The sequence below is a fragment of the Rutidosis leptorrhynchoides genome, chromosome 3 (genome assembly GCF_046630445.1).
Source record: "Rutidosis leptorrhynchoides isolate AG116_Rl617_1_P2 chromosome 3, CSIRO_AGI_Rlap_v1, whole genome shotgun sequence".
NCBI classification, from domain to species: Eukaryota; Viridiplantae; Streptophyta; class Magnoliopsida; order Asterales; family Asteraceae; genus Rutidosis; species Rutidosis leptorrhynchoides.
The window spans coordinates 318,248,891-318,276,115 of record NC_092335.1 but is presented as its reverse complement, the minus strand read 5'-3'; the positions used below and the strand labels follow the sequence as shown (position 1 = coordinate 318,276,115).

General features: G+C 34.4%; 1 protein-coding gene and 1 long non-coding RNA gene across 2 annotated transcripts; both read left to right on the top strand.

Moving 5' to 3' along the window:
• Positions 1-4,594: 4,594 nt before the first annotated feature.
• Positions 4,595-7,210, top strand: LOC139897464 (uncharacterized). Its single transcript, XR_011776574.1, has 3 exons — positions 4,595-5,675; positions 5,983-6,126; positions 6,889-7,210. It is a non-coding gene; the product is annotated as an uncharacterized lncRNA (long non-coding RNA).
• Positions 7,211-20,701: 13,491 nt separating this feature from the next.
• On the top strand, positions 20,702-21,839 carry LOC139901099 (uncharacterized). The gene is made up of 2 exons (XM_071883838.1): positions 20,702-20,721; positions 20,867-21,839. The coding sequence occupies exons 1-2, from the start codon at positions 20,702-20,704 to the stop codon at positions 21,837-21,839; spliced, it is 993 nt and encodes a 330-aa protein (XP_071739939.1).
• The last annotated feature ends 5,386 nt before the right edge of the window (positions 21,840-27,225 follow it).

Sequence of the window (27,225 nt, the reverse complement as noted above, 5' to 3'; positions counted from 1 at the left end):
GCGGTCAAAATAACTGCAAATTTTTAGAGTTTATCATGGTATCATAATAAACTGGAGGGACTTGATCATATACATAACATTGTATATGTATATTTTATTTACTAAAGGCTAAAAACAGAAGTAACGCGAAGTATATTCTAAAGGCTTGGAATATTTGCTAAAAATAAAGATAGCGGATCAGTTGTTGCGTTAATAAAATACTGCGGGTTATTTCGCTAAGATTGCGCGGATGATTAGACAATCCGCGGACCGCGGATATTTCGAATACTATAAATAGAGAGCTTGGTCTCTCATTTATAGGTTGTTGATTCTCTGTCATTTGCCCGGACCTTTGTAATTTTCACTTGTGACTTTGCCTAAGGAAGATTTACATTGTGTTAAGGTGAATAATGCTAATTAACAATCAAGACCGGGTCAGGGTGGTACTTGATTGAAAAGTGAAAGACGATCATCATGGCCCAAAATAATCATCAAACATCTCATCCTCCATCTTCATCATTACACTCAATCATTAATTAAGTAACTCATTGATTATGGATTGATCAATAACAAACAACTAACATATTAATTCTACAAACACATAACTTATACAACCAGGGGCGGAACTATGAAGGGTCAGGGTGGGTCGGCCGCCCCCCGGTGGATTTATAATTTTTAGTGTAAATTTTTTCGGTTTTTCGATTTTGCCTCCGATGAAATATTTTTTTTCCCCAAACTCTTCATATTTTGTCCCAAAACCTCCATATTTTGCCCCAAAACCTTCGTACTTTGCCAAATAATCTCTTAATTTTGCTCAAAAAACTCTATATTTTGCCCAAAAACCTCCATATTTTGCCAAGAAAAATCTCTACGTTTTAGAAAAAAATTTCCCCTGGAAAAAATTTCCTGGATCCGCCACTGTATACAACATTTAACTAAAAAGCATCATAATCGTAAAGATGAAAGAAAGATGGTCAATATACCCAGAAATATAAACAATTTCGCATCTAACATTTCTTCGAACATTTCTTCGAACACCTTATGTGCATAAAAAAAACATACATATCATAACTTAACATCCAACTACGTCTTCAATTAATCACTATCTAGAGACATAAACTATATTATAAGGCTCTAATAGAAGATAAATGATAATTAACCCATTAAAAATAATGCAGAATCTTAACTTCATATATAACACATGACCTTGAAACTTTGAAAACATTTATTTATCATATTATCAAAAAGTTTTGATTTACGAACTCGAGCATAAATCAAAAATAATACGACACACAGTCATATAAATATATAGATATGGATAAATCAAACATCTCCAAATTACAAATTACAATCACAAACGAAATTTAATCAACAAAATTAAACCTGACTACAGATCTCACAACAAATTCTTCTTGTTCAACGACATAAATAATAAATCATATCTTTAGACATGGAAGATTACTTTAGAGTTTTGTTAAAAGAGAGGAAGGCAATCGGTATTTTAGGGTTTAATTGAAAGAGGAAGTGTTAAAATGACGGAAGTAAAAGAGTTTAGAATTTTATACTCCGTATTTTATTAATGAGTTAATACAATCTTTATTATTATATTATTTAATTAAGTTAATTAATATGTAAATAAGGGAATGATGTCATCTAATCAGCTCCAAAAAGTGGCAAGTGTCCCACACTATTTTTTATGGTATACTTTTAATTATTTCATGGCATCATCACAATGGAGAATTAAAAGCCACCGTATAGATTTGGTTTCATAAGTCTTGCTAAGAGACAAATTATGAATGGATTCTTTTTTTTTGTGAAAATCTCGTATCAAATATGGTCACTGTGGGAAGTGATTGCATTACCCCTGTACACTAATATGCATGGGCAAACTCGTAATTTCAGTTTTATCCGAATATCGCTTTGAGTTTGCGTTCACACTACAACCGGCCCCTCAAATTCGGCTTCATATACAAAACGACCCCTCAACTTTCTACTTTTTAGAGGTAAAAAACGTAAATATATAATTTTAAAAAAAACAAAAGAAAATGATTCCACCCGTATTTTTAACGGGCCCTATCTTCTCGCTCGGTCCGAGTTAAATTTTTCCGAGACCACCTTCAACTCGAAAAAATCAGACGGACACAACGGGACTAACTATGCGCGAAACGGACATCGTTAAAAAAATACTAAATAACGGGCCCTATATTCTCGCTCGGTGCGAGCTAAATTTTTCCGAGACCACCGTTCAACTCGATATTATTTTACGAACACAACGCGACTAACTATACGCGAAACGGACATCGTCAAAAAAACACTAAATATTTCGAGCTATATTTCATACATATACGTACACGTCCAACAAACAACCTAACCTACTAGATATATTAGGTACCAAACAACGTATATACAAATATGACCGCGCGTTGAACACAACCGCAGCAACGCGCGGTCGAATTTTTTCTAGTTGGGTGCTAAAATGCAGAATTTATGTTGTTTTTATGTTGGAAACTCCTTCGATACAATTGTGGTTTCTGTAAGACATTGTCACGGGCATGAAAATGGGTCATGCTTAATGCGAGAAGACTGTCAGCTAGCTTTTGAAAAATACTTTGTGTTATGTTTAATCAATAATGTATACACCATATATACACTTTATTTATATCCTATACTCTCTCCGTTTCAAATTTATTGTCAACTATTTCATTTTGAGATTTCCTAAATTAATTGTTCATTTCCATAAATAGAAAAAGAATAAAAAGCTTAAATTCTATTATGTCTTTAATGTATGTGGATAAGATTTAAAAAACCAAAAAGGTAAGGGTAAAACTAAATTGTAAACAGAAAGTACAGTATTTTTATAATATTTTCTTAAGTTATGTATTTTTTGTTTGGAAATAATTGATATGAGATGAAGGGTATGTCAAACGATTTTTTAATACTAACTAATTGGTTTACATCAATATTGTTTATATATAATAATTCAAAATCACGCGAATATTACCCCTACACACTAATATGCATGGGCAAACTCGTAGTTTCAGTTTTATTCGAATGTCGTTTTGAGTTTGCGCTCACACTACATCCGGCCTCTCAAATTCGGCTTCATATACAAAACGACCCCTCAACTTTCTACTTTTTAGGGGTAAAAAACGTAAATATATAATTTTTAAAAAAACAAAAGAAAATGATTCCACCCGTATTTTTAACGGGCCCTATCTTCTCGCTCGGTCCGAGTTAAATTTTTCCGAGACCACCGTTCAACTCGAAAAAATCAGACGGACACAACGGGACTAACTATGCGCGAAACGGACATCGTTAAAAAAATACTAAATAACGGGCCCTATATTCTCGCTCGGTGCGAGCTAAATTTTTCCGAGACCACCGTTCAACTCGATATTATTTTACGAACACAACGTGACTAACTATACGCGAAACGGACATCGTCAAAAAAACACTAAATATTTCGAGCTATATTTCATACATATGCGTACACGTCCAACAAACAACCCAACCTACTAAATATATTAGGTACCAAACAACGTATATACAAATATGACCGCGCGTTGAACACAACCGCAGCAACGCGCGGTCGAATTTTTTCTAGTTTAATACTAACTAATTGGTTTACAACAATATTGTTTGTATATAATAATTCAAAATCTCGTGAATTTGTCTGTATTAAGATAATAATAATAATAATAATAATAATAATAATAATAATCTCTTTATATTATAATAACCAAAGTTAAAATAGATCATTTTGAAGAAGGTAAACTAATCTTAACCACTCATTAAATTAATTATCAATGATCTACGCCCTTAATTTTTTTTCCTAATCTACTTAATGACCTCATAAATCTTAGTTTGAAATGTTTGATTACAATAATACGCTTGAGACAAAAAGGTGACTGCTTTTTTCAAAAATTTAGGGGTTTCAATTGAGTCGCTACATGAGTCGCAACACACAGAATTAGGGCAAAAACTACAACCTTCATTCTACTTCCATCTTTTTTCAATAATCTAACCGAAAAAAGTGTATCAATCAAGGATAGCGGGTTGATTTCTGCTGAACAATCCATTGTTAATCATCAGCGACCATGTTAGAATCAAAAGGTAAGTATATCTGAATTGGCTCGATGCATACAATCAATTGATCGAAGAAATTAAACAATATTAGTTGCAGAATCATGAATAATTGATTGAAGTGATCATAAAATTAGGATTTATAGAAAGTCATCTTCGTCGTCAAAATAGGGGTTTTGTTGTTTTTTTTTCTTATTGACGAATCTTCCGGCGGCAGCGATGGTATATTTTTTGAGATACTTTATTGCTGATTTCTGGTTTATATCAAATATGATTAATTCATTGTTATGGATCCATATATTTTGAAATTCGATTAGGGTTTGGTTGTTTTCTGAATTGATTTTGATTTTAAGTTTAAGATTTATCTTTTTGATTTCGATATATGAAGGAATGTATTGTAATTGGATGAGTTTTTTAAATTGTTTTTGAACTGATTTTCATCCAGTAGGTTTATCTCTTTGATTTTGGATAGAAGGTCTATAAAAAGTGACTGACTAAGGTTTGCTTCTTTTCCAAATACTATATTGAAATTGGATATGAAATTATCAATATCATTTAAAGGCTTCGAGCACTCATTTAGATGACTTATTAGCACTTTGATATTTTATAAGAAATTTCAATGAAGTTTTTAGTTTCATAACAGAGATTGGTAGCATACCAATTCTATCAGTTCTCATGAGTTCTAATTATGACTCATGAGACCACCTAAATGTCATTCTTAGATTGGGTAGCAGCAATGGTAAGTTAACAAAAGTGGTCAACTATATTTGCTTTCATAGATGGGTTTGTATTTGAAGTCGCAAACTGAATGTGTTGGGCGGGTCGGGTTCAAACCTGGGTTGTCAAATTCTTTTAACAGTAGTGTTAAAAGTCAAATGGGTCGGCCAATTCTTTGTTCAATCACTAACATTTAGGTCGATTTAGTAACGAGGTTTTTTGCAAAAAGAAATCCAAAAGGGTAGTTTTGGACACATTTGTAACTTTGGAGAATAAACATGTTCAGATTCATACAAGTGTTAATTAATATAAGTCCCTTACAGTTGTTTCTGTTAATTATTCAAGATGTTTCTTCACAAAATGCTGAAAGATTTAGCATCCTTTCAGTGAGTTCAATCAAGTGCCTACAGTGCATAGTTCTGAAGAGATGTGTCGTGTGAATTTAAAGGTGAATTCAGATTCCAAGAAAGATTTAGGAATTACGTGATCCATATAGTATTTCTAACTGGTCCAACACTACTAAATTGAAACTCTATAACGTTATCGATTATTTGTTGGGACGTATGGGGAAACCCAGTAACGGGCGTGTGACTAAAAAGTTGTCAATGGGGAAACCCAATGTGGGCCGCATACGAAAGCGGATACATGTGTTGATGCCACTGTGAAACGGGATAATGTGGGTAGTAGGATTTTTGTAAGATTAAGGCCATTAAGTAAGAAAGAAAAAGAAGCTGGTTCAAGATCATGCGTATGTATTGTTTATCAAAAAGAAGTTTACTTGACAATATTCGCAAACGAGAACGATTATCTCAGTCTTAAAAGACTTTGTGGCCGCCATTTAACTTTTGACGCCTCATGTCCAGATTAAGCTTCCAACTTGAAGTTTATTCCATTTCGTAAGTATATAACATTATGTTTCCTACCTATTATTGGTACGATGTTAGATAAATGTTTGCGTCATATCCAATTTTACACCATACTGAAGCTATTATGTATATTTATAAGTTGCTGATTTGGTTTAATATGTGTTGTTTTTTATATTAAACTAAACTGATAATAGTGTTTTGAAATCGTGATTAACTCATGAACTATGACATAAAGATTGTGCCTGTAAATGCAGTTTTACCGGTTTTGACCGATTATCCAACCCACCCATTATTGGCAAGTGGGATGTGTACATGAACCATTGTTTTAATTTAACAGAACATCGGAGCTTGATGAAGCAGTTCTACAACGAAGGAACGGTTTAGTTTTCTGCTACGGTGCAACCGGTGCTTTTTTTTGGAACAACAGTAAAGCTTAAGCAGTTTACCCTCTTTTTTTCTTGCTACGGTGCAACCGGTGTTGGTAAGACATTTACGATAGTGCGCACTACATAATTTTGGTACTGCATTGTTTCTACTTTTTAATAAGTTTTAAGAACCGACCCGTCTGCTATAAACCAAAATAGTTTCACTCGATAACCAATTTGCCAAACCTAACCATTTTTTTTTCTACCTCTATTTATCATGTATTAGTTATAAAACTATACTAAAAGTGTTCTTAGGAAAAGTAAGATAGATGATAACATATAACATGGGGTATAATCTAAAATTATGTGCTATATCTGTTTTTTAAATTTCGATAATTGCAAAGAAATATTGAGCAAAATATTCTGATGCTATCTCAAATGGATATTTTATAAATACAGTACCTTTATGTAAATTTGATGTACGAACGGACATGACTGGTCTTGATGTTCGTTGTAAACCAACACAAATAATCAAATATATGTTACACATATTATGGGATATAACTGTACATGATCATAAGTATAAAACCTTTGAGCGTTATGAAACATGTTTTGAAGTTGATGTGTTATTTTAAAGGCTAATGTAGTTATGAAACATTTTTTGAAGTTGATGTGTTATTTTAAATGCTAATGTTGATGCTTTATAATGTGTTAGAAGCAATTGGTATAGCTTCTAAGGTAAACTAAACGTTATGGAAGGCTTTTTCTGAACAGATGATACAAATTAAAATAGCTTCTTCATCTTAAATTAACAGTTCTCCAACATATGCTGGAGATGTTAGAGAATATTAAACTAAAATGTTTTATTTGCTTTTTAGGATATAACTTGATAGGGAAGCCAGCAAATGCTAGAGTGTATATTGCTGGGAGAAAGCCGTTTGGTGGTGATCGAGCCATTTTGCCATTACAAGCGGAGTTTGATAATGTGGTGAAAAAGGAGATGTTGGCTCGAGATGGTGACCTCGACCACTACAAAAACAGAAGTACTATCTTGACAACAATAGACTATATTGTATCATTAAGTAGTGATGTTTTTCTACCCTCTTATCATGGTCATATGGGTACAAGCCTTGCATGTATATATCTTGAATTTTTGCAATTTTTGTAGCTTTCTGTCAATTATACTGATTCTGTGTTTTTTAAGGGGCATCGTGTAGTGACCCGAACTTTTCCATGTTTATATATATTAATTGAGATTGATATTTACATGATTAAATGTTTCCAACATATTAAGCAATCAAACTTGTTAAGACTTGATTAATTGAAATAGGTTTCATATAGACAATTGACTACCCAAGTTGACCGGTGATTCACGAACGTTAAAACTTGTAAAAACTATATGATGACATATATATGGTTATATATATAGTTAACATGATATTATGATAAGTAAACATATCATTAAGTGTATTAACAATGAACTACATATGTAAAAACAAGACTACTAACTTAATGATTTTGAAACGAGACATATATGTAACGATTATCGTTGTAACGACATTTAATGTATATATATCATATTAAGAGATATATTTGTACATCATAATATCATGATAATATAATAATTTAAAATCTCTTTTGATATTATAAACATTGGGTTAACAACATTTAACAAGATCGTTAACCTAAAGGTTTCAAAACAACATTTACATGTAACGACTAACGATGACTTAACGACTCAGTTAAAATGTATATACATGTAGTGTTTTAATATGTATTCATACACTTTTGAAAGACTTCAAGACACTTATCAAAATACTTCTACTTAACAAAAATGCTTACAATTACATCCTCGTTCAGTTTCATCAACAATTCTACTCGTATGCACCCGTATTCGTACTCGTACAATACACAGCTTTTAGATGTATGTACTATTGGTATATACACTCCAATGATCAGCTCTTAGCAGCCCATGTGAGTCACCTAACACATGTGGGAACCATCATTTGGCAACTAGCATGAAATATCTCATAAAATTACAAAAATATGAGTAATCATTCATGACTTATTTATATGAAAACAAAATTACATATCCTTTATATCTAATCCATACACCAACGACCAAAAACACCTACAAACACTTTCATTCTTCAATTTTCTTCATCTAATTGATCTCTCTCAAGTTCTATCTTCAAGTTCTAAGTGTTCTTCATAAATTTCAAAAGTTCTAGTTTCATAAAATCAAGAATACTTTCAAGTTTGCTAGCTCACTTCCAATCTTGTAAGGTGATCATCCAACCTCAAGAAATCTTTGTTTCTAACAGTAGGTTATCATTCTAATACAAGGTAATAATCATATTCAAACTTTGGTTCAATTTCTATAACTATAACAATCTTATTTCAAGTGATGATCTTACTTGAACTTGTTTTCGTGTCATGATTCTGCTTCAAGAACTTCGAGCCATCCAAGGATCCATTGAAGCTAGATCTATTTTTATCTTTTCCAGTAGGTTTATCCAAGGAACTTAAGATAGTAATGATGTTCATAACATCATTCGATTCATACATATAAAGCTATCTTATTCGAAGGTTTAAACTTGTAATCACTATAACATAGTTTAGTTAATTCTAAACTTGTTCGCAAACAAAAGTTAATCCTTCTAACTTGACTTTTAAAATCAACTAAACACATATTCTATATCTGTATGATATGCTAACTTAATGATTTAAAACCTGGAAACATGAAAAACACCGTAAAACCGGATTTACGCCGTCGTAGTAACACCGCGGGCTGTTTTGGGTTAGTTAATTAAAAACTATGATAAACTTTGATTTAAAAGTTGTTATTCTGAGAAAATGATTTTTATTATGAACATGAAACTATATCCAAAAATTATGGTTAAACTCAAAGTGGAAGTATGTTTTCTAAAATGGTCATCTAGACGTCGTTCTTTCGACTGAAATGACTACCTTTACAAAAACGACTTGTAACTTATTTTTCCGACTATAAACCTATACTTTTTCTGTTTAGATTCATAAAATAGAGTTCAATATGAAACCATAGCAATTTGATTCACTCAAAACGGATTTAAAATGAAGAAGTTATGGGTAAAACAAGATTGGATAATTTTTCTCATTTTAGCTACGTGAAAATTGGTAACAAATCTATTCCAACCAAAACTTAATCAACTTGTATTGTATATTATGTAATCTTGAGATACCATAGACACGTATACAATGTTTCGACCTATCATGTCGACACATCTATATATATTTCGGAACAACCATAGACACTCTATATGTGAATGTTGGAGTTAGCTATACAGGGTTGAGGTTGATTCCAAAATATATATAGTTTGAGTTGTGATCAATACTTAGACTGGGTCGTGGATTGATTCAAGATAATATTTATCGATTTATTTCTGTACATCTAACTGTGGACAACTAGTTGTAGGTTACTAACGAGGACAGCTGACTTAATAAACTTAAAACATCAAAATATATTAAAAGTGTTGTAAATATATTTTGAACATACTTTGATATATATGTATATATTGTTATAGGTTCGTGAATCAACCAGTGGCCAAGTCTTACTTCCCGACGAAGTAAAAATCTGTGAAAGTGAGTTATAGTCCCACTTTTAAAATCTAATATTTTTGGGATGAGAATACATGCAGGTTTTATAAATGATTTACAAAATAGACACAAGTACGTGAAACTACATTCTATGGTTGAATTATCGAAATCGAATATGCCCCTTTTTATTAAGTCTGGTAATCTAAGAATTAGGGAACAGACACCCTAATTGACGCGAATCCTAAAGATAGATCTATTGGGCCTAACAAACCCCATCCAAAGTACCGGATGCTTTAGTACTTCGAAATTTATATCATATCCGAAGGGTGTCCCGGAATGATGGGGATATTCTTATATATGCATCTTGTTAATGTCGGTTACCAGGTGTTCACCATATGAATGATTTTTATCTCTATGTATGGGATGTGTATTGAAATATGAAATCTTGTGGTCTATTATTATGATTTGATATATATAGGTTAAACCTATAACTCACCAACATTTTTGTTGACGTTTTAAGCATGTTTATTCTCAGGTGATTATTAAGAGCTTCCGCTGTCGCATACTTAAATAAGGACGAGATTTGGAGTCCATGCTTGTATGATATTGTGTAAAAACTGCATTCAAGAAACTTATTTTGTTGTAACATATTTGTATTGTAAACCATTATGTAATGGTCGTGTGTAAACAGGATATTTTAGATTATCATTATTTGATAATCTACGTAAAGCTTTTTAAAACCTTTATCTATGAAATAAAGGTTATGGTTTGTTTTAAAAATGAATGCAGTCTTTGAAAAACGTCTCATATAGAGGTCAAAACCTCGCAACGAAATCAATTAATATGGAACGTTTTTAATCAATAAGAACGGGACATTTCAGTTGGTATCCGAGCGTTGGTCTTAGAGAACCAGAATTTTGCATTAGTGTGTCTTATCGAGTTTGTTAGGATGCATTAGTAAGTCTGGACTTCGACCGTGTTTACTTGAAAAATGATTGCTTAACAAATTTTGTTGGAAACTATATATTTTTAACATGTGAATATTATGTGATATATTAATCTCTTAACGCGTTTGATATTATGTGATAGATGTCTACCTCTAGAACAAGTCCCATTGACTCACCTAATAATAATGAAGAGTCAAATGTAAATTGGAATGATTCGTGGACTGATTCACAAGTTCCCGAAGAGGAACCGGAAGAAGAGTCGGAACCGGAAGAAGAATCGGAATCGGATGAAGAAGTAGAACTGGTGGGGGAAATAATAAAACGGTTAAGTAAAAGAAAATCCTCAACCAACCGACCAAGGTTAATTATGGTCAATGGTGTTTCCGCCAAGGAAGCAAAATATTGGGAGGATTACCAATTCTCCGATGAATCGGATTCTGACGTGAATTCCGATGATGTTATAGAAATTACCCCAACTGAATTTAAAAAGGCAAAAGAAAATAATAAGGGAAAGGGCATAAAAATAGAGAAATCTAATTCCAACCCCGATGAACTTTATATGTATCGTCAACCCCCGAAGTCCTTAAGTTGTAACAATGACCCGGGAACCTCTAAACCACCAGGTTTTTCTAAGCCAATGTGGAAAACGACGGCTCGTATTAGGGGAACATCATATATCCCTAGAAACTTGGCAAAACAAACCAAAACCGAAGAAGAAGAAACGAGCGAGTCGGAATAAGATAGTTGTATTCGTGTGGTGTAATATATGTAATATAGTGTGCTTATGCTTTATGATATATGTAAAAATTGCTTGTATTAATAAGTAATTTTTTTTATGAATCTAACTCTTGTCTATTTTACAGTTTAAAAACACAAAATGGATAGACAACCCAATATTTTAAGAGACCTACCCGGAGACATGATTGATGAAATCTTGTCTAGAGTCGGTCAGAATTCCTCGGCACAACTATTTAAGGCGAAATCAGTTTGTAAGACATTCGAAGAACGTTCCAAGAATGTCTTGGTTTATAAGAGACTTTCGTTTGAAAGATGGGGGATATCACATTGGGAAACCCATAAGTTACGATGTGTTTACTTTGACGCATATATTGCGGGGAACCCAAATGCTATTTTACGCAACGGGTTAAGAAATTATTTTGACTCAATATATCCGAATATTGGACTTCGTGATTTAGAAAAAGCGGCTAACATGCAACATAAAGAAGCATGTTATGCTTACGGATTAGTAATGTTCGCTTCTCACCAAAGTGAGAACAAGAACATCGGGCTACAACTATTAAACAAAATGTTCCCACAAGTGACAGAGTCGGTAATTGGGGTAAGAAATGAGGTTTTTAGATTGTTACGGGACTGTTGGACATTACGTAACCCTCGTCCCTTTGACGACGTTACAACACGCTGTCTTATCAACGGCCATAACGGTTATGTTTCACAAGACCAAGGATGGGAAGTAGTCCTAGTAAAACCAGAATGCATGACTTGTTTCTGGACGTATGAATTACGTGTCTTTATTGCCTTTGCTGAACGACTTGTGTACTAGTTAGAATTATCTTCACAACTATCTTGTATCAAAGTTATTGTGTGCTATATTTCATGCTTTATGTAAAATAAGCGGTATTGTAAGTTTGTAAAATATTGTATAAAAGTTTGAACGCGAAATATTATTATAATCAGTTTTTCATATAGAATTGTAGTAGTTGAATTGTATATTAGCTATTAAGTATGAACTTAACGGGTAGGTACTACCCGAATTTAAACTTATAAAACGCTAATATGAAGAAAAAGCTTTTATAAATGAGTTCATATTATGCTACGAAATACTATTAACTACTCTTAATATTCTGTATGATTAACTTGTTCCATTTAACTATTTTGAAGGAAATGGCACCGACTACTCGACACACCGTGAATATGAATGAAGAGGAATTCCGTACTTTTCTAGCTTCAAACATAGCCGCAGTACAGGCTGCGCTACATACCAACAATAACCTTGGATCTAGCAGTATAGGAAATCGTGTAGGATGCACCTACAAAGAATTCACTGCATGCAAACCTTTGGAATTTGATGGAACCGAAGGACCGATCGGATTGAAACGGTGGACCGAGAAGGTCGAATCGGTGTTTGCCATAAGTAAGTGTACTGAAGAGGACAAAGTGAAGTACGCTACGCATACCTTCACAGGTTCTGTGTTAACATGGTGGAATACCTATCTAGAGCAAGTGGGACAAGACGATGCGTACGCACTACCGTGGTCAGCATTCAAGCACTTGATGAACGAGAAGTACCGTCCCAGAACCGAGGTCAATAAGCTCAAGACAGAACTTAGAGGGTTACGAACCCAAGGATTTGATATTACCACGTACGAAAGACGATTCACAGAATTGTGCCTATTGTGTCCGGGAGCGTTCGAAGATGAGGAAGAGAAGATCGACGTTTGTGAAAGGATTACCGGAAAGAATCCAAGAAGATATAAGTTCACACGAGCCCGCCTACATACAACAGGCATGTAGAATGGCTCACAAACTAGTGAACCAGATTGAAGAAAGAATTAAAGAATAGACTGCTGAAGAGGCCAATGTGAAGCAAGTCAAAAGAAAGTGGGAGGAAAACGGTGATAAGAATCACCAATACAACAACAACAGTAATTACAACAATAATCGCAACAATTATCCCAACAATCGCAACATCAATTGCAACTACAACAAACGGCCCAACAACAACAACAACAACAACAACAACAATAACAACAACTACAACAATCATCCCAACAACAATAATAACCGCAACAACAACAACAATCAGAAGCAGCTATGCCAAAGGTGTGAAAAGTATCACTCAGGGTTCTGCACCAAATTTTGCAACAAGTGTAAAAGAAATGGTCATAGCGCGGCGAAGTGTGAGGTCTACGGACCAGGGGTTAATAGAACGAAAGGAACAAATGGTGTCGGAACGAGTAATGGCGGAGCAAGTAGTGTCGGAGCAAGTTATGCCAATGTAGTTTGTTATAAATGTGGAAAACCGGGCCACATTATTAGAAATTGCCCGAACCAGGAGAACACGAATGGACAAGGCCGCGGAAGAGTTTTCAATATTAATGCGGCAGAGGCACAGGAAGACCCGGAGCTTGTTACGGGTACGTTTCTTATTGACAATAAATCTGCTTACGTTTTATTTGATTCGGGTGCGGATAGAAGCTATATGAGTAGAGATTTTTGTGCTAAATTAAGTTGTCCATTGACGCCTTTGGATAGTAAATTTTTACTCGAATTAGCAAATGGTAAATTAATTTCAGCAGATAATATATGTCGGAATCGAGAAATTAAACTGGTTAGCGAAACATTTAAGATTGATTTGATACCAGTAGAGTTAGGGAGTTTTGATGTGATAATCGGTATGGACTGGTTGAAAGAAGTGAAAGCAGAGATCGTTTGTTACAAAAATGCAATTCGCATTATACGAGAAAAAGGGAAACCCTTAATGGTGTACGGAGAAAAGGGCAACACGAAGCTACATCTTATTAGTAATTTGAAGGCACAAAAACTAATAAGAAAAGGTTGCTATGCTGTTCTAGCACACGTCGAGAAAGTACAAACTGAAGAAAAGAGCATCAATGATGTTCCCATTGCAAAAGAATTTCCCGATGTATTTCCGAAAGAATTACCGGGATTACCCCCACATCGATCCGTTGAATTTCAAATAGATCTTGTACCAGGAGCTGCACCAATAGCTCGTGCTCCTTACAGACTCGCACCCAGCAAGATGAAAGAACTGCAAAGCCAATTACAAGAACTTTTAGAGCGTGGTTTCATTCGACCAAGCACATCACCGTGGGGAGCTCCTGTTTTGTTTGTCAAGAAGAAAGATGGTACATTCAGGTTGTGTATCGACTACCGAGAGTTGAACAAACTTACCATCAAGAACCGCTACCCACTACCGAGAATCGACGACTTATTTGATCAACTACAAGGCTCGTCTGTTTATTCAAAGATTGACTTACGTTCCGTGTATCATCAAATGCGGGTGAAAGAAGATGATATTCCAAAGACTGCTTTCAGAACATGTTACGATCATTACGAGTTTATGGTCATGCCGTTTGGTTTAACTAATGCACCAGCTGTGTTCATGGACCTTATGAACCGAGTGTGTGGACCATACCTTGACAAGTTTGTCATTGTTTTCATTGATGACATACTTATTTACTCAAAGAATGACCAAGAACACGGTGAACATTTGAGAAAGGTGTTAGAAGTATTGAGGAAGGAAGAATTGTACGCTAAGTTTTCAAAGTGTGCATTTTGGTTGGAAGAAGTTCAATTCCTCGGTCACATAGTGAACAAAGAAGGTATTAAGGTGGATCCGGCAAAGATAGAAACTGTTGAAAAGTGGGAAACCCCGAAAACTCCGAAACACATACGCCAGTTTTTAGGACTAGCTGGTTACTACAGAAGGTTCATCCAAGACTTTTCCAGAATAGCAAAATCCTTGACTGCATTAACGCATAAAGGGAAGAAATTTGAATGGAATGATGAACAAAAGAAAGCGTTTCAGTTATTGAAGAAAAAGCTAACTACGGCACCTATATTGTCATTGCCTGAAGGGAATGATGATTTTGTGATTTATTGTGACGCATCAAAGCAAGGTCTCGGTTGTGTATTAATGCAACGAACGAAGGTGATTGCTTATGCGTCTAGACAATTGAAGATTCACGAACAAAATTATACGACGCATGATTTGGAATTAGGCGCGGTTGTTTTTGCATTAAAGACTTGGAGGCACTACTTATATGGGGTCAAAAGTATTATATATACCGACCACAAAAGTCTTCAACACATATTTAATCAGAAACAACTGAATATGAGGCAGCGTAGGTGGATTGAATTATTGAATGATTACGACTTTGAGATTCTTTACCACCCGGGGAAGGCAAATGTGGTATCCGATGCCTTGAGCAGGAAGGACAGAGAACCCATTCGAGTAAAATCTATGAATATAATGATTCATAATAACCTTACTACTCAAATAAAGGAGGCGCAACAAGGAGTTTTAAAAGAGGGAAATTTAAAGGATGAAATACCCAAAGGATCGGAGAAGCATCTTAATATTCGGGAAGACGGAACCCGGTATAGGGCTGAAAGGATTTGGGTACCAAAATTTGGAGATATGAGAGAAATGGTACTTAGATAAGCTCATAAAACCAGATACTCAATACATCCTGGAACGGGGAAGATGTACAAGGATCTCAAGAAACATTTTTGGTGGCCTGGTAAGAAAGCCGATGTTGCTAAATACGTAGGAGAATGTTTGACGTGTTCTAAGGTCAAAGCTGAGCATCAGAAACCATCAGGTCTACTTCAACAACCCGAAATCCCAGAATGGAAATGGGAAAACATTACCATGGATTTCATCACTAAATTGCCAAGGACTGCAAGTGGTTTTGATACTATTTGGGTAATAGTTGATCGTCTCACCAAATCAGCACACTTCCTGCCAATAAGAGAAGATGACAAGATGGAGAAGTTAGCACGACTGTATTTGAAGGAAGTCATCTCCAGACATGGAATACCAATCTCTATTATCTCTGATAGGGATGGCAGATTTATTTCAAGATTCTGGCAGACATTACAGCAAGCATTAGGAACTCGTCTAGACATGAGTACTGCCTATCATCCACAAACTGATGGGCAGAGCGAAAGGACGATACAAACGCTTGAAGACATGCTACGAGCATGTGTTATTGATTTCGGAAACAGTTGGGATCGACATCTACCGTTAGCAGAATTTTCCAACAACAACAGCTACCATTCAAGCATTGAGATGGCGCCGTTTGAAGCACTTTATGGTAGAAAGTGCAGGTCTCCGATTTGTTGGAGTGAAGTGGGGGATAGACAGATTACGGGTCCGGATATTATACAAGAAACTACCGAGAAGATCATCCAAATTCAACAACGGTTGAAAACCGCCCAAAGTCGACAAAAGAGCTACGCTGACATTAAAAGAAAAGATATAGAATTTGAAATTGGAGAGATGGTCATGCTTAAAGTTGCACCTTGGAAAGGCGTTGTTCGATTTGGTAAACGAGGGAAATTAAATCCAAGGTATATTGGACCATTCAAGATTATTGATCGTGTCGGACCAGTAGCTTACCGACTTGAGTTACCTCAACAACTCGCGGCTGTACATAACACTTTCCACGTCTCGAATTTGAAGAAATGTTTTGCTAAAGAAGATCTCACTATTCCGTTAGATGAAATCCAAATCAACGAAAAACTTCAATTCATCGAAGAACCCGTCGAAATAATGGATCGTGAGGTTAAAAGACTTAAGCAAAACAAGATACCAATTGTTAAGGTTCGATGGAATGCTCGTAGAGGACCCGAGTTCACCTGGGAGTGTGAAGATCAGATGAAGAAGAAATACCCGCATCTCTTTCCAGAAGATTCGTCAACACCTTCAACAGCTTAAAATTTCGGGACGAAATTTATTTAACGGGTAGGTACTGTAGTGACCCGAACTTTTCCATGTTTATATATATTAATTGAGATTGATATTTACATGATTAAATTTTTCCAACATATTAAGCAATCAAACTTGTTAAGACTTGATTAATTGAAATAGGTTTCATATGGACAATTGACTACCCAAGTTGACCGGTGATTCACGAACGTTAAAACTTGTAAAAACTATATGATGACATATATATGGTTATATATATAGTTAACATGATATTATGATAAGTAAACATATCATTAAGTGTATTAACAATGAACTACATATGTAAAAACAAGACTACTAACTTAATGATTTTGAAACGAGACATATATGTAACGATTATCGTTGTAACGACATTTAATGTATATATATCATATTAAGAGATATTTGTACATCATAATATCATGATAATATAATAATTTAAAATCTCTTTTGATATTATAAACATTGGGTTAACAACATTTAACAAGATCGTTAACCTAAAGGTTTCAAAACAACATTTACATGTAACGACTAACGATGACTTAACGACTCAGTTAAAATGTATATACATGTAGTGTTTTAATATGTATTCATACACTTTTGAAAGACTTCAAGACACTTATCAAAATACTTCTACTTAACAAAAATGCTTACAATTACATCCTCGTTCAGTTTCATCAACAATTCTACTCGTATGCACCCGTATTCGTACTCGTACAATACACAGCTTTTAGATGTATGTACTATTGGTATATACACTCCAATGATCAGCTCTTAGCAGCCCATGTGAGTCACCTAACACATGTGGGAACCATCATTTGGCAACTAGCATGAAATATCTCATAAAATTACAAAAATATGAGTAATCATTCATGACTTATTTATATGAAAACAAAATTACATATCCTTTATATCTAATCCATACACCAACGACCAAAAACACCTACAAACACTTTCATTCTTCAATTTTCTTCATCTAATTGATCTCTCTCAAGTTCTATCTTCAAGTTCTAAGTGTTCTTCATAAATTTCAAAAGTTCTAGTTTCATAAAATCAAGAATACTTTCAAGTTTGCTAGCTCACTTCCAATCTTGTAAGGTGATCATCCAACCTCAAGAAATCTTTGTTTCTTACAGTAGGTTATCATTCTAATACAAGGTAATAATCATATTCAAACTTTGGTTCAATTTCTATAACTATAACAATCTTATTTCAAGTGATGATCTTACTTGAACTTGTTTTCGTGTCATGATTCTGCTTCAAGAACTTCGAGCCATCCAAGGATCCATTGAAGCTAGATCTATTTTTATCTTTTCCAGTAGGTTTATCCAAGGAACTTAAGATAGTAATGATGTTCATAACATCATTCGATTCATACATATAAAGCTATCTTATTCGAAGGTTTAAACTTGTAATCACTAGAACATAGTTTAGTTAATTCTAAACTTGTTCGCAAACAAAAGTTAATCCTTCTAACTTGACTTTTAAAATCAACTAAACACATATTCTATATCTGTATGATATGCTAACTTAATGATTTAAAACCTGGAAACACGAAAAACACCGTAAAACCGGATTTACGCAGTCGTAGTAACACCGCGGGCTGTTTTGGGTTAGTTAATTAAAAACTATGATAAACTTTGATTTAAAAGTTTTTATTCTGAGAAAATGATTTTTATTATGAACATGAAACTATATCCAAAAATTATGGTTAAACTCAAAGTGGAAGTATGTTTTCTAAAATGGTCATCTAGACGTCGTTCTTTCGACTGAAATGACTACCTTTACAAAAACGACTTGTAACTTATTTTTCCGACTATAAACCTATACTTTTTCTGTTTAGATTCATAAAATAGAGTTCAATATGAAACCATAGCAATTTGATTCACTCAAAACGGATTTAAAATGAAGAAGTTATGGGTAAAACAAGATTGGATAATTTTTCTCATTTTAGCTACGTGAAAATTGGTAACAAATCTATTCCAACCAAAACTTAATCAACTTGTATTGTATATTATGTAATCTTGAGATACCATAGACACGTATACAATGTTTCGACCTATCATGTCAACACATCTATATATATTTCGGAACAACCATAGACACTCTATATGTGAATGTTGGAGTTAGCTATACAGGGTTGAGGTTGATTCCAAAATATATATAGTTTGAGTTGTGATCAATACTGAGACTGGGTCGTGGATTGATTCAAGATAATATTTATCGATTTATTTCTGTACATCTAACTGTGGACAACTAGTTGTAGGTTACTAACGAGGACAGCTGACTTAATAAACTTAAAACATCAAAATATATTAAAAGTGTTGTAAATATATTTTGAACATACTTTGATATATATGTATATATTGTTATAGGTTCGTGAATCAACCAGTGGCCAAGTCTTACTTCCCGACGAAGTAAAAATCTGTGAAAGTGAGTTATAGTCCCACTTTTAAAATCTAATATTTTTGGGATGATAATACATGCAGGTTTTATAAATGATTTACAAAATAGACACAAGTACGTGAAACTACATTCTATGGTTGAATTATCGAAATCGAATATGCCCCTTTTTATTAAGTCTGGTAATCTAAGAATTAGGGAACAGACACCCTAATTGACGCGAATCCTAAAGATAGATCTATTGGGCCTAACAAACCCCATCCAAAGTACCGGATGCTTTAGTACTTCGAAATTTATATCATATCCGAAGGGTGTCCCGGAATGATGGGGATATTCTTATATATGCATCTTGTTAATGTCGGTTACCAGGTGTTCACCATATGAATGATTTTTATCTCTATGTATGGGATGTGTATTGAAATATGAAATCTTGTGGTCTATTATTATGATTTGATATATATAGGTTAAACCTATAACTCACCAACATTTTTGTTGACGTTTTAAGCATGTTTATTCTCAGGTGATTATTAAGAGCTTCCGCTGTCGCATACTTAAATAAGGACGAGATTTGGAGTCCATGCTTGTATGATATTGTGTAAAAACTGCATTCAAGAAACTTATTTTGTTGTAACATATTTGTATTGTAAACCATTATGTAATGGTCGTGTGTAAACAGGATATTTTAGATTATCATTATTTGATAATCTACGTAAAGCTTTTTAAAACCTTTATCTATGAAATAAAGGTTATGGTTTGTTTTAAAAATGAATGCAGTCTTTGAAAAACGTCTCATATAGAGGTCAAAACCTCGCAACGAAATCAATTAATATGGAACGTTTTTAATCAATAAGAACGGGACATTTCACATCGAGCGTATGTTGGACTCAATTTTTTTTTCACAAGGTCAATTAATTTCATAGGGCAACCACAGCCAAGAGGTAAGAGGAGATACAGAGACGTAATAACATTTTCGGTGCCTGAATGTATGTGTAAAAGTTGAACCATTTGGCAAATTCTATGCTCTTTTTGGACTCATTTGGGACGTGTTGCATGATTATCACATTGTATAGTTCTTTGACTTGTGATAAATACACCAAAGTCAATATTGTGAAAATGTGCTTTTAAGTGATCGAACCATATAAAATAATGTATAGTCCAACTGTTAAAGAATAAATGAATCATAGTTAATTTTTTCTTACCTATGCATCTTCTTACTACTGCCTAAAACGTACATGTGTTGAGACCACTTGAATATTGAATTTTAAAGTCTTAATGACGATAAATTTGGGTGGGTCCGTAAATTAATAGTTAGTGAAAAACCAACTTTTTTGGCACTACAAGAAACCAAACTACATACTGTTGATTTTAGATGGGTCTGTTCACTTTGGGGATCAAATAATTGTGAGTTTATTCAAAGGGCAATGGTTGGTAAATCAGGGGGCAACTCCTAATCTGGGACACGGATGAATTCGAAGCTGAAAGTACCATTGCCATTGATTTTGTTATTGGTATAAAGGGTGTTTGGAAAAAGTCAGGTTCTAAAGTTAATATACTCAATATACATGGACCACATGATGACCATAATAAGCAAAGATTATGGGCCTCCCTTGTGAGTCTACTGTGTAGTAATAAAGATGAAGCATGGTTGATTTGTGGTGATTTTAATGAAGTGAGGTGTCCAAGTGAGCGTCTAAACTGTGATTTTATTAGTAACCGTGCTCTCTGGTTCAATGATTTTATCGAGCAGTGTCATTTAGTAGAGATACCCTTGAGTGGAAGGATTTTCACGAGAGTTAGTGAAGATGGCATAAAGTTTAGTAAATTGGACCGTTTTCTTGTTTGTGAAAAGTTCATGAATATTTGGCAAAATCTTTCAGCTACTGCATTAGAAAGAAAGCATTCGGACCACTGTCCAATTATGCTAAAGGATGATGAGAAAAACTTTGGCCCTAAGCCTTTCAAGTTATTTGATGCTTGGCTTGATGAGGATGGTGTAGATCAAATCATTAAGAATGCGTGGGATATAAAACCCTCAGGTAATAGACTTGACTGTGTGTTCAGGAACAAACTCAAGAATGTAAAGGAGGCATTAAAAAGTTGGAGCAAAACAAAATTCAGTAGTCTTGATAATGAGATAGAAGCATTAAAAATTGCTACGCAAGAAATGGAGACTAATGCTGAATTAGGACAGTTGGTTAGTAGTGAAATTGTCAAATGGCAGAATACACGCAAAGAGTGGCTTCAAAAGAAAGGAACCAAAACAAAAATGCTCAAACAAAAGGCTCGTGTTCGATGGATACTCGAAGGTGATGAAAACTCTAAATTTTTTCACTCCGTTATCAAAAGAAAAAATAGTAGGAATAATATACGAGGGATATCGTTTAATGGGCTTTGGGTTGATGAGCCCTAATGAAGCAAAGACGCAGCTTTCAATCACTTTAAATCACTCTTTGTAGAACCTGATGTTACTAGACCAAGTCTTGAAGACCTCAATTATCCCCCGATCTCAATGGAAGAATCTAACCGACTTGAATGCCCGTTTGATGAAAAGGAAATCCACGATGCTATTTTTGATTGTGGTAGTACAAAAGCACCCGGGCCGGATGGATTTAATATGCACTTTTTCAAAAAATATTGGGATGTCATCAAAGTAGATATCATTAGTGCTATTAGTTAGTTTTGGGATAAATCTGAATTTTCAAGGGGTTGTAATGCATCTTTTGTTACGTTGGTTTCGAAGAAAAATGATCCTCTTTATTTAGGTGACTATCGACCTATAAGTCTAATCGGGAGCTACTATAAAGTAATTGCTAAAATCCTCTCAAATCGATTAAGAAAAGTCTTACCTTGTCTCATTGGATCCGAACAAAGTGCTTTTATTAAAGGTAGATTCATTTTGGATGGTACGCTAATTATAAATGAAAGCATAGATTTTCTTAAAGCAAAAAAGCAAAAGGGTGTCATATTTAAAATTGACTTCGAAAAGGCATTTGATTGCCTTAATTGGAACTTTCTTATGGAAGTCATGAAGAGTATGTGGTTCGGTTCTAGATGGCGGAAATGGATTTTCTCTTGTCTAAGTTCCGCCTCTATTTCAATCCTAGTGAATGGTTCGCCTACAAGTGAATTCTCTTTAAGTCGTGGTGTTAGGCAAGGCGACCCGCTTCTTTCGCCATTTCTTTTTATATTGGCTGCAGCGGGTTTAAACATTTTAGCAAAGGCGGCTACGGAAAGAGGGTTATTCAAGGGTGTAGAAATTGGAAAAGACAAAGTGTTGCTCTCGCATCTCCAATATGCAGATGATATTTTTTTTATTGGTGAATGGAGTCGAGAAAATGTATATATCCTTCGTAATCTATTGAAGTGTTTCGAGTTAGCTTCGGGTTTAAAAGGCAATTTTCAAAAAAGTTGTATATACGGGATCGGGCTAGGGTTCGAAGAAGTAACTCATTTAGCAAGTCGTATTGGGTGCCAAGTAGGGAAATTCCCCTTTACGTATCTAGGTCTTCCTATTGGGGCTAAAATGAATAAATTAAAGGATTGGAACCCGGTTATCGATAAAATCAAAAATAGGCTTTCGGATTGGAGAATGCGTTCGATGTCTTTTAGAGGAAGATTGGTCCTTATTAAATCGGTTCTTAATAGTCTCCCGTTGTATTATTTCTCATTGTTTCGTGCCCTGCCATGTGTGATAAAATACTTAGAGAGTGTGAGGAGAAATTTCTTTTGGGGCGGGTCAGGATCCGAGTCAAAAATCCCATGGGTTAAATGGGACTCGGTCGTTTCTTCCTATGAAAATGGGGGGTTAAATATCGGACTTTTAAAATATAAAAATCTTGCTCTTTTGGGAAAATGGTGGTGGAGGTTCAAAACCGAAACCAATTCCTTATGGGTCAAAATCATTCGAAGTATTTACGGGTCTACTGGTGGTTTGGAATTGGGGACTAATTCATTTCAGTCCTCTTCTTCAAGCCTTTGGCAAAAAATTATTTCATCAGGTACTATTATTGAAGATTTGGGCATCGAATTCAAGAGCTCGTTCAAGAGGGTTATTGGAAGCGGTGCTGACATCAGTTTCTGGAATGAAAAGTGGGCTGGGAATTTCAAACTTAGTGATCGCTTTCCTAGGCTATATAGACTTGAAAAGAAAAAAGATTGTCATATAAAGGATCGGGTCATTGTTGAAGATACAGATCGAAGAATGGAATGGGACTGGTCGAGGGAATTGTTGGGTCGGGTGTCATCACAACTTGCAGATCTTACCGAACTGTGTGCAGGGTTGCAGCTCGATGCCCGGAAACCAGATTCTTGGTCCTGGACACTGTCATCATCCGAAAAGTTTTCTGTTCGAACTCTCACTATTAATATTGAGAATCATAGCTTAGCTAATTACAATGCTTCTGAAGAGACTCTACGTAATCGGTTGGTTCCTAAAAAACTAGAGGTTTTCGTTTGGAGAGCAATCAAAAAATGAATACCGGTTAGGGTCGAGCTTGATAAAAGGGGTATTGATCTTCATAGCTCTTGATGCCCACTTTGTGACGATGATATAGAAACGGTCGAGCATTCTCTAATCTTTTGCAAGCATTCATTAGATGTGTGGAACCGGATCTTCGATTGGTGTGGTTTGGGTAACTTTTCAAATCTTAGCATTAGTGAGATCCTGCGAGGCAAATCTTCGAATGTTATGTCTTGTATCGGGCGGCAAGTTTGGCAAGCTATTGAATGGGCTAGTGCGTATTACATATGGAAGAACCGGAATAACAAAGTGTTTCGTGGCAAATGTTGGTCCGCTCCGATGGCTTTAAGTGAAATACAAATAAAGTCATTCGATTGGATCTCTCACCGTATCCATGGAAAAAAGTTGGATTGGCTCACTTGGTTGAAGAGTCCGAATACTTATTTTTCATTATAATTGTCGTGTGTATTGTTAGTTATTGTCGTGTCGGGTTTGTCCTCTCACAAACCCATTCTCCTGTTTGTTCATGTAATTGTTGGGATGGTCTAGTTGGCCTTCCCTGTTCTCTTTGTTTCTTTTGGTGTGGTAATAATATCTTGCTCTTCAAAAAAAAAAAAAATCTTAATGACGTGTTCCACATTGAGTTTTCATGGTAATTCATTTCACAATCAACCACATAATCCATATAATATTTTTTTGTATAATTTTGAATTTAAGTTATTCGGTTCGATTAAATACAACCAAACAAATACGGAGTACTATATAAAATATAATTATTCCGACAACTCAATTTTTAATTCGTCCCTAAAAAAACCCCCGCGAATTCGCAGGTCTTAAGCTAATAATAATAATAATAATAATAATAATAATAATAATAATAATAATAATAATAAATTCATTAATTATTTGAAAAGAGTGACAATAGAAAGTTGGATACATCTGATTGGGCTATCTTCTCCGTAAAGCGAGAAAGTCAGCGGCGACTAGCACGAAGCCTTCAATATATCCCATAAGAGCAGTGGGAGTGGAGGCATGTCACCTCCACGTCGGGCTCCTAGTCGCAAGTCGCCCCACTCCCCTGTTGCTTCAGTTTGGTCCGTCGCCCCTTTGTCAGTCTCCCATGCGACGCACAATTACCCCCTTTTTTATTTCTGCTTTTTTTTCTTTCTAAATGGATAAATTTTTAAATATAATAAAATATTATTTTAACACACTAACTGACAAAGGTCACCACTTCTCACTTTTTCTGACTCAGCAAGTCACGCCTGACATGCCAAGTGACCTCAGTCACCACTCCCCCGTTAATGAATCAAATTATTACTTTATATTTTTGTATGTTCCTTCAATTATCTTTAAAAAACATATCTGCCCCTTATAAAGTTTCTTTTATTTATATCTCTTTCAATTAATTTTACTTGTTTTCGATGCTTAAACAACTACTCCCTCCATTCCATATATGTTGTTCACTATTCTTTTTTTGAACTTTTCAAATTAACTGTTCACTTTCATAAATAAAATAGAATAATGTGATAAAAAAAAAAATTTGTGCCCCTACTTCATACATATAAGAAAAATGATAGGTAAAAAGTAAGAGTTCAACTAGAAGTTAACAGAAAAGTACATATGTCAGATACTTTTCTTAAATTGTCTGTTTTTTGTCAGGAGACAATAGATATGGGACGGAGGGAGTAGTTACAAGTAGGGATGTCAATGGATCGGATATGAATCGGATGATACCATATCCACATCCATATCCATTTAAATTTTGATCATCCAGATCCATATCCATATACATTTAATTTAAGCTCATCCGTCCATATCCATATCCGTTAAATTAAGTGGGTTAATGGATACATGTTAGATATTAAATTAAATGTTAATTTAACGACGTTTTGACAAATTAATATAGATTATAATAGATGTAAGTATTCAATCTTTATGTTTTTATTTTGTTACGCATGTTTTGTGCATGTTTTAATTGTAATTTATCGTCGATTGTGAATATAATTAAGAAAAATACCTTACAATGTAAGTGAATATACGTTTTAACTAATCTAAATATGTAACTTCGAATATTGTTAGTAATAATTTAAGAATCGTGACTATCATAACTCTTATATTCATTTATAGTTTAAGAATTTATAGGATATATGTATATGTATATTCAAATATAGATGCATATGTATGTATATATTTTAGTACGTATATATGTATATATAGATATATTTCGAGTGGTAATGGATATATCCATGGATGATAAATTATCATCCATATCCGATCCACGATATATTTTGATCATCCATATTCATATCCATATCCATTATTCGTCCATTTACATCGTCCAATCCACTACAAATGGATCGGATCGGGTGGATATCCATGAATGGAACATCCATTGCCATCCCTAACAAGCCCTACAACGAATTTTGTTTAATTTGCTGACTTCTCAAGCTACAACACCGTTAACTTCTCTTAAGGAAATTGATCACCTGATCTCAAATCGAGATCGAAACAGTGTCGCTGGTTTGGAGTTATTAGTCTCAAGTCTCAAAACCTTTATCTCTTATGTAAATGGAGATGGAGATATGTCCACTAATTTAATTCGCCTTTGGTTAAACTTCTTAGTCATGTTCATGGCGTCAAGCATGATGGCGTCTTTTCCCTTACGAACCATAGCTACCATGGAGTTTGGTCGATGATCAACCATTCCATTTCTAACCTTCACAATTAACAATTAGTCAATAACAATTGCATGACGAAAAATTTAGAAAATGATGTACATTCGCTTCTGCCACAACTGTTGGTTGAATGTTTGCATCTTAAAGGACACTTCCCATCGACTTTACAACCTTGATTTGAGTTAAGGTTGTACGGTTAGCAACAGAATTGGTCATGGTACCTTGAGTTGGGAATGATTCAGATTTTAGAGACCCAAGACATGAATTATCTTAGCTAATGGATCTTCAAACCGTGCTTATTTCGATCACTCTCTCCAATGGATATTGAATTTCGGAATTGGTCCACCTTAGATGATTTTAAATACTGACACATGAGAACTATTATGGGTCGCAATTCATTATTATTATTTTTTTCATCCTTAAGCTTCTATTTGTTTCATATGGAGGCACCGTAATAGCACCATCTATCACGAAAAGAATTTCTGAAAGTTTCATTTAATAGACTGTAGTATCGTTGTTACCTCATAAAATATTTGATAAAATAATCATTTAAACGTCAAAATAAACATAGATTAACTCATAAATAAAAAATTGAGGTAAAAATGTTACATTTTAATGGAATTTACTCATATAAGAAGTCCATGTTAAATTGTGATGTT

What these genes read in the sequence shown, in the direction of transcription:
- LOC139901099 (XM_071883838.1), top strand. Translation starts at nt 20,702, where the DNA reads ATGACGATAAATTTGGGTGG. An exon ending in ATGACGATAAATTTGGGTGG is followed by an intron (nt 20,722 to 20,866) that starts GTCCGTAAATTA and finishes TTGGTAAATCAG; the next exon opens with GGGGCAACTCCTAATCTGGG.